The following is a 14,190-nucleotide window of genomic DNA, read 5'->3' as shown; positions in this document are numbered from 1 at the left end:
ACTGAACTAAGTGGCTGGGACCTTATTTAATGTTTTTGTGGGTTTTTTTTGTTTGTTTTGAGATAGAGGGAGACAGGAACATCAGGCTGCTCTGTATGTGCAAATCAAATGCTCTGGGAAGGTGCTCCAACCAACCCGCCAGGGCTTAATTTTTATTGGTTTTCAGAGAGACAGAGAAAAGAGGAAAGAGGAAGGGAGAGAGAGAGGGGAAGGAGAAGAGAAGCATTTGCTGTTTCACTCAATCGTGCATTTTTTGACCGCCTCCTGTGTGTACCCTGACAGGGAATCTGAACCGCAGGCAACCTGTGGCTTCCAGATAACGCTCTTACCCGACTGAGCTAACCTGTCAGGGCCTAGTAAATGTTCATCAGGGGAGTTTCAGGCTCAGAGCTGTCCCCTGGGAGACAATGAATGTGTTGCCCCCAGACCTGTGTGGCAGGTGCAGGTCAGGAGACTGAGCCTTAGAGCGTGGCCGCGCACACAGGTGTCCCTGATACAGTCCTTATTCAACCTTGGTGTGAGCGCATTGGGCGTGTTCGAACTACAACTTCCGGTATGAAACGCGAGCGACTCCAGGTCTCTCCTGCTCCGCTCCGCATATCAGCCTGATGATTGGTCGCACAGGCTGCTTGTCAGGCCAGAGTCGAGTTCTGGTTGGTTGAGTTCCCATAAAGCGCCCTGTGGCTCCAGTGTCCGCGCGCATCGCGCTCCCGCTGGAACCATGGTAAGCTGGCGTTTTGAAGTGTAGTGGAGGTCCTAAGGAGCTCAGGGAACTGCCGTGGGGTCCAGGGGGACACTGAAGGGACTGGAGCCTTTTGTGGGGGTTGGGGGCTCTGCGGCTCCGGGTCGCGCAGAGTGCTATGTGTGTCCCCCTGTGGGTTCAGCATCTCGCTGCGGGACCTGTGTGTGTGTTGGGGGAGGAGTGTCGAGGGTCGTGTCGAGAGGAATGGAAACCCCTTAGCGTTCTGGAAGCCCTATCCTCGAGGGGCCTGGGGACCCGAGCACGTTCGGACACCCGCGAGGGAGGTCTGGGTCTAGCGGGAGTATGGGGGCAGTGCCGGCGGGTTCCTGCGGGTACCGGTAGCTGCGAAAGGGCCAGGGAAAGCCCAGAGAGGAGGAGGCCAGGTCGAGGGGATCTATCTGGGTGTCTTCAGGGCGGGCAGGGGTCCCAGATTAGAGACAGCACAGTTGGAACCCTCAGGTCTCACTCGTCTCCGGGCCCCAAATTTGAGTTTGTTATTCAAATTTTGCCCTGTCCTGTGGGCCAGGCTGGCACCTGACGAGGGTGGCGACACTCTTCACCCCAGCCCTACGGTTTCGGACTGAACAGAGAGACAGTCTGCAGGTGCCCAGAAGGCGACCTGACCCTGCCCTGGGGGAGGGGAGGTTTCCTTAGCAGTGACTTGGAGGTGGACCTGAAGTGAGAGCACTGGTGGAGGGAGTGCTTGTAAGGGGGCGTTGTTCCAGACTGGCTGTGGGATGCTGTGAGCTGTGAAGGGAAGGGCTCTCAGGACTGGGGTGGAGGAAAGATCCAGGGAAAGGCTCTGAGCAGGGGAGGAAGTGGGTGGGTGGGAGGCTCCAGAAGATCTTTGGAGATCTGCTGAGCGTGGACTCCAAGACCGGGTGCTGCCGGGGACCCAGCGTGAGGAACATTCCTGCAGAGACCTCTGGGGCCTTAAGTGGAGGACAGATGCCTTCCTTCTCTCCTCCTATCTTTCCCTCCCTTTCTCCCTCCCTCTTGTCTTTCCTTCCTGTACATAGGTGCTGGGACTGCAATTTGAACCATGGGCACCTCACTGGGAGGTGTGTGGTGGAGAGAGGGGTGATGGGGTTAGAGATGGAGAGCCCCAGGGCTTGGGAGAGCCTCTGAGACTGGAGAGGTTGCATGTAGGGAGGGCCCCCCTGGGACAGGTAGGTAGTGAGGTGAGGTGGTCTTGAGCTGAATCTGTCAGGCCTTGCAAGCTGTGGAGCAAAGTTGCATGTGACTGTGAAACTGGGAAGGGACTGAGACCCCTCGAGGAGCCAAGTGCTGTTTCCTCAGGAGTGAGGATTGGGTGATGGGCTCCCGAAGAGGGCCAGGGGAAACACAGGAGTCATGCTGGGCCAGTTCAGTGGTTAAAGTGCTGGCAGAGGGATGGGTCATAGGAGAGGCCCACAGAGGGAGAAGAAAAGCAGGCAACGGCATTACAGAGGCCTGAAAGTTTGGAGAGCATTGGTGGGAAAGGCTGGGGGTCCCCATAGGAGAGTAGAAGAGGTTTTATAAGGAAGGGCACGTGGGAAAGCCTGGTTCTCTGTGCTTGGGGGTGCTCACAGACCTTGACAATGCTGTGGTCATTAGTGCCTGCTGTCCAGTTTGTAGCTGGTGTGGGGAGGGTGAACAATGAGACTAGGAGATTAGTGAGATTGGGAGATCAGAAAGATGACACCCCACCCTCATTACTGAAAAAAAATACTTATGGTCTCAGTTTACAAGTCCCAGGCATAGAGAAAATATCCTATGAGTTGGTTATTTGATTGATTGGTTTTAGAGAGACAGAGAGGAAGGGGGGAGAGAGAGACAGAGAAGCATTCATTTGTTGTTTCACTTAGTTGTACATTCATCGGTTACTTCTATGCCCTTCACTGGGGATCGAACCTTAACCTTGCCATTTTAAGATGACACTCTAGCCAACTGAGCTAACTGGTCAGAGCTAATATTTTTTTTATTGTTTTGAGAGAAAGAGAGGAAGGGAGGGGGACAGATTTGTTTTTTCACTAAAAAAATACTTATGGTCTCAGTTTATAAGTCACAGGCATAGAGAAAATATCCTGAGTTGGTTATTTTATTTATTTATTGATTGATGGATTGATTTTAGAGAGACAGAGAAGAAGGGGGAGAGAGAGACAGAGAAGCATTCATTTGTTGTTCCATTTGTTTATGCATTCATTGGTTGATTCTTGTATGTGCTCTCACCAGGGATTAAACCCACAACCTTGACATATTGGGACAATGTTCTTACCAACTAAGCTACTCCACCAGGGCTGAGTTGGTTATTTTAATGATGGATTTCTCAGCAATTATTCTGAATTACAGTGCCAGGCCTGTTATTTATCCCACTAGAGCTCTTCCTTTTAAAATTAGTTTATTTTTGCCTGATTAAAGGTTAATTTTAATAATATTAATCTTTATTTTTTTCCAGTTGTTAATTATAGTACCATAACACTGGTAGACAGCTCTCCTGAGCACATTTTACATAATTACATAATTACTAATAGCAGATTGGTAATTACTACATTCAAACAGCTTCAGCTTTAGACTGAGTACCAAAAACATTTCTCCTAAAACGTTTTAAAATAAGTGTGTTACAAATAATTGTTTAAAAGGTTGTTATGAAGAACTTGGTGAGAAAATTCCTACTGAAAAAAGTCATCCCACCCATATGTCTAAGTCTTTATCCTGAAACCGGTAGTGTGGCCAGCTGAAGAGGTTGATAACAAAGGGAAGGATAGAGGGAGAGAGGGTGATGGAGCCTTCAGGGATGAATTAAGACAGCCGCCAGGGTGAACGTTGAAGCTAGACGCTGGCCTGAGACAGCGCCAATACTGGGACTGCTGTGGGAGAGGAGCCACTTTCCCTGGGTATATCCGGGTTACCGTAGGTCCAGAAGGCCGTCAAAAGAGTGCAAGAAACAAAATAGGAAGCACTTCATCTCCAGATGAGGAAAACCAGGCTGGGGAGATGAATAACTGAACTCCATGGGAGAGAATGGAAGTGAACCTGTCTGACCCTGTCTCTGTCCCAGCATATGCTCTCCATCCCCCCAGCCAACTGTGGGGGCTCAGGACTCAGCAGGGGGTTCCAGGGTTGGGTCTGAGCTCACCGCAGTCTTCTTTCCCAAGATGTATCTGGAGCCATGGAGGCCGCCTTCCCCACCTGGCTCTGGGTCTTCTCTATAAATAGAGTTCCCAGGGAGTGATCTTATTACCCTCTGGCCTGCACTGCCTGTCATGTCCCCTTCCCCAGGCAGTCCTTGGAGTGCAGCTGGTGGTGACGCTGCTGACTGCCACTCTTATGCACAGGCTGGCACCGCACTGCTCCTTTGCACGCTGGCTGCTCTGCAATGGCAGGTGAGCCACAGCCCCTCCCAGAAGTGAGAGGAGCCCAGCCTTCTCTCATCCCTCCCAATCCTGCCTCAGGCCCTGGCAGGTAGTTTTTTTTATAAAAACAACTTTATTGCGATATGGTTGGTATACAATAAACTGCATGTTTTGAAAGTACACAGTTGGATCAGTTCTGACCGATATACTCACAAACACACACACACAAAACCATCTTCACACTCGGAAGAGCAATTGCTTCCCCCACTTCACTCCCTTCTACTCTACTCTCACTGTAGATGTTTCCTGAAAAGCTTTTAAGTCCCTTTTTGGGTCTGAGCCCTTCCTGAGATTTGGTGGGAACTGTGTATCTTTCCTCAGGATAGTGTGCACACCTGCTCCGCTAGGAGAATTAGCCAACAGATTCAGAGGTGTCTGCAACGCCCCACTGCACTGCCCCAGCCCACCTCCTGTGGCTTTCCCTGGCCTTAGATGGTCCCTGCTCCTCCTGTGCCAGTTTGAACCATGGGCCCCCTCACTGGGAGGTGTGTGGGGAAGCCCAGCCTTCTCTCTGACTCCAGTCCTGAGTTAGGGGTTCACTGCCCTGACATCACAGCCTTCCCCCATTCCCGAGCTTTCCTGACTGCGTGCCTGTCTTTGTTCTCAGTCTCTTTCGGTACAAGCACCCTTCTGAGGAAGAGCTTCGGGCCCTGGCAGGGAAGCAGAGGCCCAGAGGCAGGAGGGAGCGGTGAGTCCCCAACTTTAGGAGAGGCTGCAGGGGCACACAGGGCCTGCCCTGTCCACTCTCAGGCACTGCTCTGGACACAGGAAAATCAGGGGTATCCAGGCTGAATGATTTTTACTGTCATGCATGGGTTGCCTTCAGTTAGCATTGAGTGCTTGGAAGTTTGCTGTGGGCCAGCCCCTTGGGTGGGTGGTGCCCACACCCTGGTGTTTAGAGGATTCCCAAACTGGGAAAGAAGGCACCTTCCAGGCCAGTTCTTATACTCTGAGAGTGGCACTCTGAACCTCCCCGACTCGGCAGGGAGAGTTGGGCTGGACTGGGGAGGGGAGAATGGCAGTTGCTGCTCTGACTCCTGCTCCCCGCCAGGTGGGCCAATGGCTACGGTGAAGAGAAGACTTTTTGTGTTCCTCGTGATGCCCCTTTCCAGCTGGAGACCTGCCCCCTCACAGCTGTGGATGCCCTTGGTAACAGTCTAGGGGGTCCCCAGCTCCCTCACTTTGGTCATACCATAGCAGGGTGGGTGGTAAGGGGAGCCTTGGATGGGCAGGGTGTGGGGGAAGCCCTGGGCAGGTAGCCCTGGCTGAGCATTGTGTCCCACAGTCCTGCACTTCTTCCTGGAGTACCAGTGGTTCGTGGACTTTGCCGTGTACTCAGGTGGCGTGTACCTCTTCACAGAGGCCTATTACTATGTTCTGGGCCCGGCCAGGGAGACCAACATTGCTATATTTTGGTGTCTGCTTACCATCGCATTCTCTATGTACCCTTCCAGCTCTGGGTGGGGCGGTGGGAGTCATGTGAGAATCTGACTGAAGCTCCCTGTCTCCCCTAAATTGGTAATTGGTTATGGACTGCTGTGACACAGACCTCTGCCAAACGTGGTGGGGTAAAACAGTTGCTATTTCATTTGCTCTCTGGGGCCAGACTCAGCTGGGTGGCCTCACCTCTGCTCCTAGCAGTCCCCCATCTAGTAGTAGGCTGGACCAGGGTCCCATTGCAGCTGTAGAAAGGCCACAAGGAGGAAGACGGGGCACTACCCAAGCTGGCCCACCCTCTCCCTGTTCATCCTTCCAAGCAAGTCACCAGGCCTGCCTAGATGCAGGGGCCGGGAAGGAGATGCCCCCTCTGCATTTTTTTTAATTAAGTTACACAGATAGCAGAGGTGAATCCGTGACTTTAGGGACCCAAGGAGGAGCAACTGTTCTTGTCGAGTGGGCTTAGGAAGAAGGGAAGCCCAGCTTGGGATCCACGCTGTTCCCAAAAGCCTTGGGGTCTCTTCAGGGAAGATTGGAGATACAGCCAGGTGTATCTGCTAGCTTCTCAGAGGAACGTGCTGTGACTGTGGCCAGGAGCCAGGTGGTACAGGGGCAGGACCTGCAGAGACTGACTTGGTGGCCACTTTGAACTGGCCGCACAAAGTGTGATGAGCTAAGCTGGAGGCCCGACACAGGCTGAACAGCATTCCCACCTTGGGCTTGTTTACCGGCTCACTCTTCAGTCACTCCCCTGCACCCCAGAACCCCAAACCCAAACGTGGTGTTTATATTCTGGACTTGGGGTATCACTGGCTGGGGGTGGTGGAGTGGGCAGCGGCATTCCAGGTGGAGGCCTCCTTAACTCTGCCCCCAGCAAGATGTTTCTGACAGTGACTCAGCTGTACTTCAGTGCCGAGGAGGGGGGCGAGCGCTCTGTCTGCCTCACCTTTGCCTTCCTCTTCCTGCTCCTGGCCATGCTGATCCAGGTGGTGCCAGAGGAAACCCTTGAGCTAGGCCTGGAGCCAGGTACGTGTATCAGGGGTGTGGGGGGACACCTGTCACTCCCTCCTGTAAGCTGGCGAGTGCGGTTTCAGTGACTTGTTCCACCTGTACATTGTAGGTTCACACAGGCACACTGTTCCCTTCCAGTCTGTCCTCTACCCAGCAGCTGCAGTAATTTAATATTTACCTATTTTTGTTTAACTTGTGACAGGAAATAAATTCACATATCCAACTTTCCCTTTTGTCAGTCACTAAAGAGTTAATCTCCCTCTGGGATAGAGGTCTCAATTTCTCTAGGTTCTTCTGTATTTTTTATATATATACTGAGGTGAATTGACACGGCATTTACAAGTTTAGAATTGCTACATTTTGCTGGTGAGTTGGCCATTTTATCACTTATCATGATGTATTTACCCTTTCTGATTCTACACTTCCATGTTAGTCTAGTTCATCTGGTTCTAATATAGCCTTTCCAGCTTTTTCTTTTTCTTTTTCTACTTTTCTTTTGATTAGTATTTTCTATCTTTTTCAAAAATTTTATTTATTGATGTTTAGAGAAAGAGAGACAGAAAAGAGAGAGAAACATTGATTTGTTGTTCCATTTATTCATGCTGCCATTGGCTGATTCTTGTATGTGCCCTGACTGGGGGTCGAACCTGCAGCCTTGAAATTGGGATAACATTCTAACCAACTGAGCTACCCCACCAGTGCCCCGTATTTCTTTTTTATTTTTTGAGATTTTTAAAAAAAGATTTCATTTTATTGATTTTAGAGAGCGGGAGAGAAAGGTGGGGGGCGGGGTGGAGGAGCAGGAAGTATCAATTCCTAGTTGCTTCTCTCATGTGCCTTGACTGGCAAACCTGAGGTTTTGAACTGGCAATCCTAGCATTCCAGGTCAGGCTTTAGCTGCTGCACCATCATAGGTCAGGCTTCTTATCCTGTTCTTTTCTCTTTTTTTTCTTTTTCTTTTTTTTTTTTTTAGGTGAGAGGAGGGGAGATAGTGAGACTGACTCCTGCATGTGCCCTGACTGGGATCCACCCAGCATCCTTGTGTGGGGACGATGCTTGAGTACTGGGCTATTTTTAGTACCTGAGGCCAACACACTTGGACCAACTGAGCTATCCTCAGTGCCCTGGGCCACACTCGAACCAATCGAGCCACTGGCTGTGGGAGGGGAAGAGGAAGAGAAGTGGGAGAGGCGGGGTGGGGGGAGAAGCTGATGGTCGCTTCTCCTATGTGCCCTGGCTGGGAATCCAACTCAGGATGTCCATACACTGGGCCAACACTCTATCCACTGAGCCACTGGCCAGGGCCAACTTTTTTCAGATCTAGTTCATCAATTTCTCTTGTGCTATTTCTTTTTGTTTGTTTGTTTTTTGTTTTTAACAGAGACAGAGCAAGAATCAGAGAGAGGGATAGATAGGGACAGACAGACAGGAATGGAGAGAGATGAGAAGTACCAATCAATCATTAGTTTTTCGTTTTGACACCCCAGCCGCCCACCGACCGCTTTCTCATATGTGCCTTGACCGTGGGGCTACAGCAGACCAAGTAACCCCTTGCTCAAGCCAGTGACCTTGGGTCCTAGCTGGTGAGCTTTGCTTAAACCAGTTGAGCCCACACTCAAGCTGGCAACCTCGGGGTCTCAAACCTGGGTCCTTGGCATCCCAGTCCAATGCTCCATCCACTGTGCCACCACCTGGTCAGGCTCTCCTTTGCTATTTCTAATGTACTCTTTAATAACTTATCATTTCAGTAATTATATTTTCCCTTGGGTTTTTTTTTTGTTTTGTTTTTTTAGCAAGAGAGAGATGGACAGACAGACAGGAAGGGAGAGAGATGAGAAGCATCAATTCTTTGTTGCAGCACCTTAGTTGTTCACTGGTTGCATTCTGCTATGTGCCTTGACCCGGGGGCTACAGCCTAGCCAGTGACCCCTTGCTCAAGCTAACAACCTTAGGCTTCAAGCCAGCGACCTTTGGGCTCAAGCCAGCAACCATGGGCTCATGTCTATGATCCCACGCTCAAGCTATCAATGCCATGCTCAAGCTGGTGAGCCCATTCCCAAGCCAGCGACCTCTGCATCAAACCTGGATCCTCGGCTGACACTCTATTCATTGCGCCACCGCCTGGTCAGGCTGTATTTTTCCCTTTGGAAAGCTTAATTGGTTTCTGCAAATCTAACTCGTCATTCGAGGTAGCCTTATGTCTCCTGTTCTGTGATTCTAGCTTTTATTTTTCTCAGTCATTTCATACAAAACTGATAACACTAATTTCTGAAGTGCCAGGGGTCTAAACTTGTGTTTTGTTTTTGGCTGCTGACTCTCATTTATGGTGATTTGTTTCCATGTGTGTTTGGTGATTTTTGTTTGTTTGTTTTGTTTTGTTTTAACAGACAGAGTCAGAGAGAGGGACAGACAGACAGGAACAGCAGAGAGATGAGAAGCATCAATCATTAGTTTCTCGTTGCTCATTGCGACATCTTAGTTGTTTATTGATTGCTTTCTCATATGTGCCTTGACCGTGGGCCTTCAGCAGACCAAGTAATCCCTTGCTCGAGCCATAGACCTTGGGTCCAAGCTGGTGAGCTTTTGCTCAAACCAGATAAGCCTGCGCTCAGGCTGAAGACCTCGGGGTCTTGAACCTGGGTCCTTCCACATCCCAATCCAACGCTCTATCCACTGCGCCACCACCTGGTCAGACTGTTTGGTGATTTTTGTTGTGAGTTCATATTACCTTGCTTTTACTCTGGAAAATCTGGGGACCTGAACTCAGGATTCTTCCCAGGACTCTCATTTTCTCCTTCAGGAGCCCTTCATGTCTCCTGATTCCTGGTGTAATCCTGTAAGCCCATATTCAGTGCTTCCTTCCCCGTGTCTCCCAGTCTAATCAAGGGTCTGTCTGGCACATTCTCCTGTTCTTTGAAAAGAGCTACATATCACTGGAGCACTTAGTAGTCCTCATGCCTAGCATGGGGCCTGGCTGCCACTGCTTCCTATCTGAGAAGCAAAGGACATCTGGAAGGGGAGCAGAGTAGGCTCTGAGGTTCCAGATGGCTACTTTACCCCACTCTTCTCCTTGTCTTCCCCAGGCATGGCCAGTATGACCCAGAACTTGGAGCCACTTCTGAAGACACAGGGTTGGGACTGGATGTGAGTCCTGGGAAGAGAGAGGGGCAAGGCAGGCTGTGACCTGCTGGTGGGGCTGACAGGCTGAGGGTTCCCTGACCCATCTCTTCTTCCCAGGCTTCCTCTAGTCAAGCTGGTCATCCGTGTGGGGCTGGCGATCCTAGGCTCAGTGCTGGGCGCCTTCCTCACCTTCCCAGGCCTGCGGCTGGCCCAGACCCACCGAGATGCACTGACCATGTCAGAAGACCAGCCCATGCTGCAGTTAAGTGGTGGACTGGGTGGGTGTGATGTCGGGGAGCCTAGGGGAGAAGATGGGAGATGGTTGGTGCCTACTCACCCTACTGCATCCTTGCCTCCAGGTTTCTCCTGCACACCAGCTTCCTGTCCCCCTTGTTCATTCTGTGGCTCTGGACCAAGCCCATTGCACGGAACTTCCTGCACCAGGCACCCTTTGGGGGCACACCCTTCTCCCTGTGCGTATGGAGATGGGGCTAGGAGGAAGGGCAGCTGGGCGGCCCCTCTGCATACTCCAATCTGAGGCTCAGGGAGAAGCTGTGAGAGAGCTGTGGGTCCTGTGGGGTGGGGGAAGACCCCGGGACAGAGGGGCCTCACTAGCGCCCTCACCCTCTTCTGTGCAGGCTGTCGGACTCAGCCTTTGACTCACTGCGCCTCTGGGCACTGGTGGCACTGTGCCTGCTGCGGCTGGCAGTGACCCGGCCCCACCTGCAGGCCTACCTGTGCCTGGCCAAGGCGCGTGTGGAGCAGCTGCGGCGGGAGGCTGGCCATATTGAGGCCTGCGAGATCCAGCGGCGGGTAGGAGTGCCTGTCGGGGAGGGAGCCTGGAGTGCAGGGCAGGCCTTTCAGTCCTTCTCGGTATGGGGTCAGCCAGAGCCCAGACGGGCACCTGCCACTGCCACCTGCCTTCCAGGTGGTGCGGGTCTACTGCTACCTGACGGTGGTGAGCCTGCAGTACCTGACACCACTCATCCTCACCCTCAATTGCACGCTTCTGCTCAAGACACTGGGTGAGAGGAAGTAGCCTTGCGGGTTGAGGGTAGGCTGGGGGTGCCTGAGGCAGCCCTGGCTTTGGCCTCCCTCCCTCAGGCCTCCCTCCTTCCACCCCTCCTTCCTCGGGCCCCCATATCTTCCCTCCTTCTTCCCTTTACCCTCCCCTCCTCCCTTTACCTCTCCCTTCTTCTACTGTCTTCTCACAGGTGGCTACTCTTGGGGCATGGGCCCGGTGCCAGCCCTCCCACTGTCCTCAGTGCTGGCAGAAGCCAGAGATGGCTTAGTGGGCCCCATGGAAGACGAGGCCCAGCAGGTGGTAGCCCAGGTCGCTGGGGCCCTGGGTGGCCTGCTCACACCCCTCTTCCTCCGTGGCATCCTGGCCTTCCTCATCTGGTGGGCTGCTGCCTGTCAGCTGCTTTCCAGCCTCTTTGGCCTTTACTTCCACCAGCACCTGGCGGGCTCCTAGGCACCTGAAGACACTCCTCAGGCCCCATGGCTGCCTCTCTGTGTGTGCCTCAGTATCCCCAGGTGCAAGCAGGCCTGGGAGTCCCCACTATGCTCAGCCCTTCACTGCAGTGCCTGTGTAGGCCCCTCTTGGACCCTGAGCTTCTGTCTCAAAACTGTCTCCCCAGGCCTGTGGCAGCAGGTCCCACAGCCATTGTTCCTGGATTGCACACTCAGGTTTGACTGTAGAGCAAGAGGGCCAACTCTTCTGAATAAGAGGGGTGGCTTTTTACAAAAAGGGAAACAGCAGGGATATGGAAGGAGGGAACGGTGAGAGAGAGGGGTGGTTGGGCCCATGGTGCTAGGCCACAGTGGCTCCTGCTCTCTGCCACAGGTACATGGGAACTGCTTTCCTAGAAAGGTCACACAGGCAAATGGGCATATTGTTGAGGTCATGGTGACCCAAAAGAAAGTGCATGAGGGGCCTTCTCTGACTGAAATTTTGGCACTGTGGCTACAGTGGGAACCCGATGTGTATGCATGTGTGTATAACAACATATGTATGGCTAAAAAGCCAAAATTCAACTGAGTAAATTTTAGTGATCTTAATTGGCTTTATTTAGTGACTCATGAATCAGGCATCACCTGTGCTTTGATATGTGGAGAAACATGAAAAGTATATTAAAAACAAGGGTTAAAGCCTGTGCTAAGGCAAACTAAATGAATAATCCAATTTTGATCCTCAAATCCCCAGTAAAAATACAACATAGGCTGCAGTACGTTCCAGAAAGTAGAATTAAGGGAGGAGCCACAACTGACTGCCAAGTCCATGGGTGGTAAACCCAAAGCCCAGGAAACAGCTGGATTTACCTGTGGAACCTTCCATACCACTGACCGCACCAGGTCCCAATAGGCCAGGCTGAGATGCGGTGAGACACAGAGGTTACTGGCATGGAAGCTGTTTGGAAATTTCTTAGGTGCTTGTACGCCTCCCACGACACCACTGCACAGCCAGGAGGGAAGCCAGGCTTGCTGGGGACCACACATAATTAATGCAAACAGAGCCACTATCCTTCAGCTTTCCTGCAAGATTCCAGAACCTTCCAGCCACAAGACTGAAGACCCCTGGGGAAGCCAACTGGTCCAAGAAGGAAGACCTGATGACACCGGCACCGTAGAGTTCCCATCAGCCACCAGCTTAGCCGTGAGTCCATGTATCCCCCACACTCATTTGGTTGTCAAGCCTGCTTGCCTCAGTTCTTATTCTTGGTTGTGAGCAGACAACCAGGAATGTCCAGTGATCTGAGGAAGTGCCCAGTGTGGAAAACAGACCGAAACAAAAAACACGACTTCAGGGAATTAACTCTACAGGGAGAAGAGAACTTAACAAAAAACAGTACAGAATGTTCTGAGAGAAGAGATTGTATCATGAAACAAGAATAGTGCTACTGAAAAGGAACACTTGGATGAGCCTTTTTCTCTTTTTGAGCTCTTGGAGATTAAAAGCAGATGGAAGATAAAGTTGTAGAAATCTTACAAAAGAGACAAAAAGATAAAAGATGTGCAAAACAAGAACTGACAAAGGAAATGAGAAGATTGGCTCCAAAGAAGAATCTTCAAAACAGTGAGTTCTGGCAGGAGAGATCCAAGCTAACAGAGGGAGACTCTCCATGGAACAATGCAAAGGGAACTTCCCAGGGCCAGAAGGTTCCAGGTGCTTGGTGCTGGCCCTTGGCATCTTGGGATGCCTCATCCCAGACTGTCTCTGGGAAGTTCTAGAGCAGTGGTGGTCAACCTGGTCCCTACCGCCCCCTAGTGGGCGTTCCAGCTTTCATGGTGGGTGGTAGCAGAGCAACCAAGGAAAGATAGATTTAACTATGGTAAGTTGTTTTATAAAGATTTATTCTGGCCCTGGCCGGTTGGCTCAGTGGTAGAGCGTCGGCCTGGCGTGTAGGAGTTCCGGGTTCGATTCCTGGCCAGGGCACACAGGAGAAGCGCCCATCTGCTTCTCTACCCCCCCCCCCCTTCCTCTCTGTCTCTCTCTTCCTCTCCTGCAGCTGAGGCTCCACTGGAGCAAAAAGATGGCTCGGGCGCTGGGGATGGCTCCTTGGCCTCTGCCCCAGGCGCTAGAGTGGCTCTGGTCGCGACAGAGCGGCGCCCCGGAGGGGCAGAGCATCGCCCCCTGGTGGGCAGAGCATCGCCCCCTGGTGGGTGTGCCAGGTGGATCCTGGTCGGGCGCATGCGGGAGTCTGTCTGACTGCCTCCCCGTTTCCAGCTTCAGAAAATTAAACAAAAACAAAAACAAACAAACAAAAAAAGATTTATTCTGCCAAACTTAGCCAAAATCCGACACAAAGTACTTGGTAAGTAATTATTATTATATGCTTTAACTTGCTGTAACTCTGCTTTATAAATTTTATAAAGTAAAGTTACTTCCCTACTTTATAAATCACCATTACTGTGGAACCAGTGGGCGGTTAGAAAATTCTACTACTAACAGAGATACAAAAGTGGGCGGTAGGTATAAAAAGGTTGACTACCCCTGTTCTAGAGGAAAGACAGCTCCCAGTGAGGACAGAACAGGCCACATCTAGTGGCCCAATACTAACTTTCCCAGCTCTACAGGACCTGCACTGTCCCCTGGCACCTCAGGAGCCACCAGAGACTCCCCTTCAGCTGTCACCTGGTAGCCCCTGTGCCCATCGGGCATAGTTCTTCCTGCAGTGGTGCCTCAGGCTGTGTGGCCCATCGCACAACTGTGTCTGTGCTTGCTCTTGGCTTTGGAGTTCAACACCTTGTGGTTTAGGGACAGACCGGAAGGGGGAAATGCCATAAACAAAAGCAGGTGCAGCGCTCATAGGGCAGCCAAGGCAGGAAGAACAGTGACAGTTACAGCCTTCCCTGATGTGCATCAAACCACATAGACATTCACGGACTCCTTGTGACATATTTCACACACAAAAAGGTAAGAATGAGAAAAAACAAGGTGGGGCCTGATCTGTGGTGGTGCAGTGGATCAAGCGTTGACCTGAG

The 14,190-nt window shown here is 51.6% G+C and overlaps 1 protein-coding gene across 3 annotated transcripts; it reads left to right on the top strand.

Annotated features, from left to right (window-relative positions):
• The first annotated feature begins 685 nt into the window (after window positions 1-685).
• TMEM161A (transmembrane protein 161A) lies at window positions 686-11,766 on the top strand. 3 transcript variants are annotated; one of them, XM_066350638.1, is made up of 12 exons: window positions 686-724; window positions 4,004-4,107; window positions 4,745-4,825; window positions 5,189-5,286; window positions 5,423-5,579; window positions 6,449-6,600; window positions 9,669-9,729; window positions 9,823-9,966; window positions 10,065-10,178; window positions 10,344-10,518; window positions 10,634-10,730; window positions 10,920-11,766. In XM_066350638.1, the coding sequence occupies exons 1-12, from the start codon at window positions 722-724 to the stop codon at window positions 11,177-11,179; spliced, it is 1,446 nt and encodes a 481-aa protein (XP_066206735.1). In that variant the 5' UTR covers window positions 686-721; the 3' UTR covers window positions 11,180-11,766. The 3 variants fall into 3 exon arrangements, with proteins under 3 accessions (XP_066206735.1, XP_066206745.1, XP_066206753.1); XM_066350648.1 differs by lacking the exon at window positions 5,423-5,579 and having other exon boundaries at window positions 6,466-6,600; XM_066350656.1 differs by lacking the exons at window positions 5,423-5,579; window positions 6,449-6,600.
• Window positions 11,767-14,190: the final 2,424 nt, after the last annotated feature.

This window comes from Saccopteryx leptura, chromosome 1 (assembly GCF_036850995.1).
Source record: "Saccopteryx leptura isolate mSacLep1 chromosome 1, mSacLep1_pri_phased_curated, whole genome shotgun sequence".
NCBI classification, from domain to species: Eukaryota; Metazoa; Chordata; class Mammalia; order Chiroptera; family Emballonuridae; genus Saccopteryx; species Saccopteryx leptura.
The sequence above is the reverse complement of the archived record's forward strand: the minus strand, read 5'-3'. Positions and strand labels throughout refer to the sequence as shown.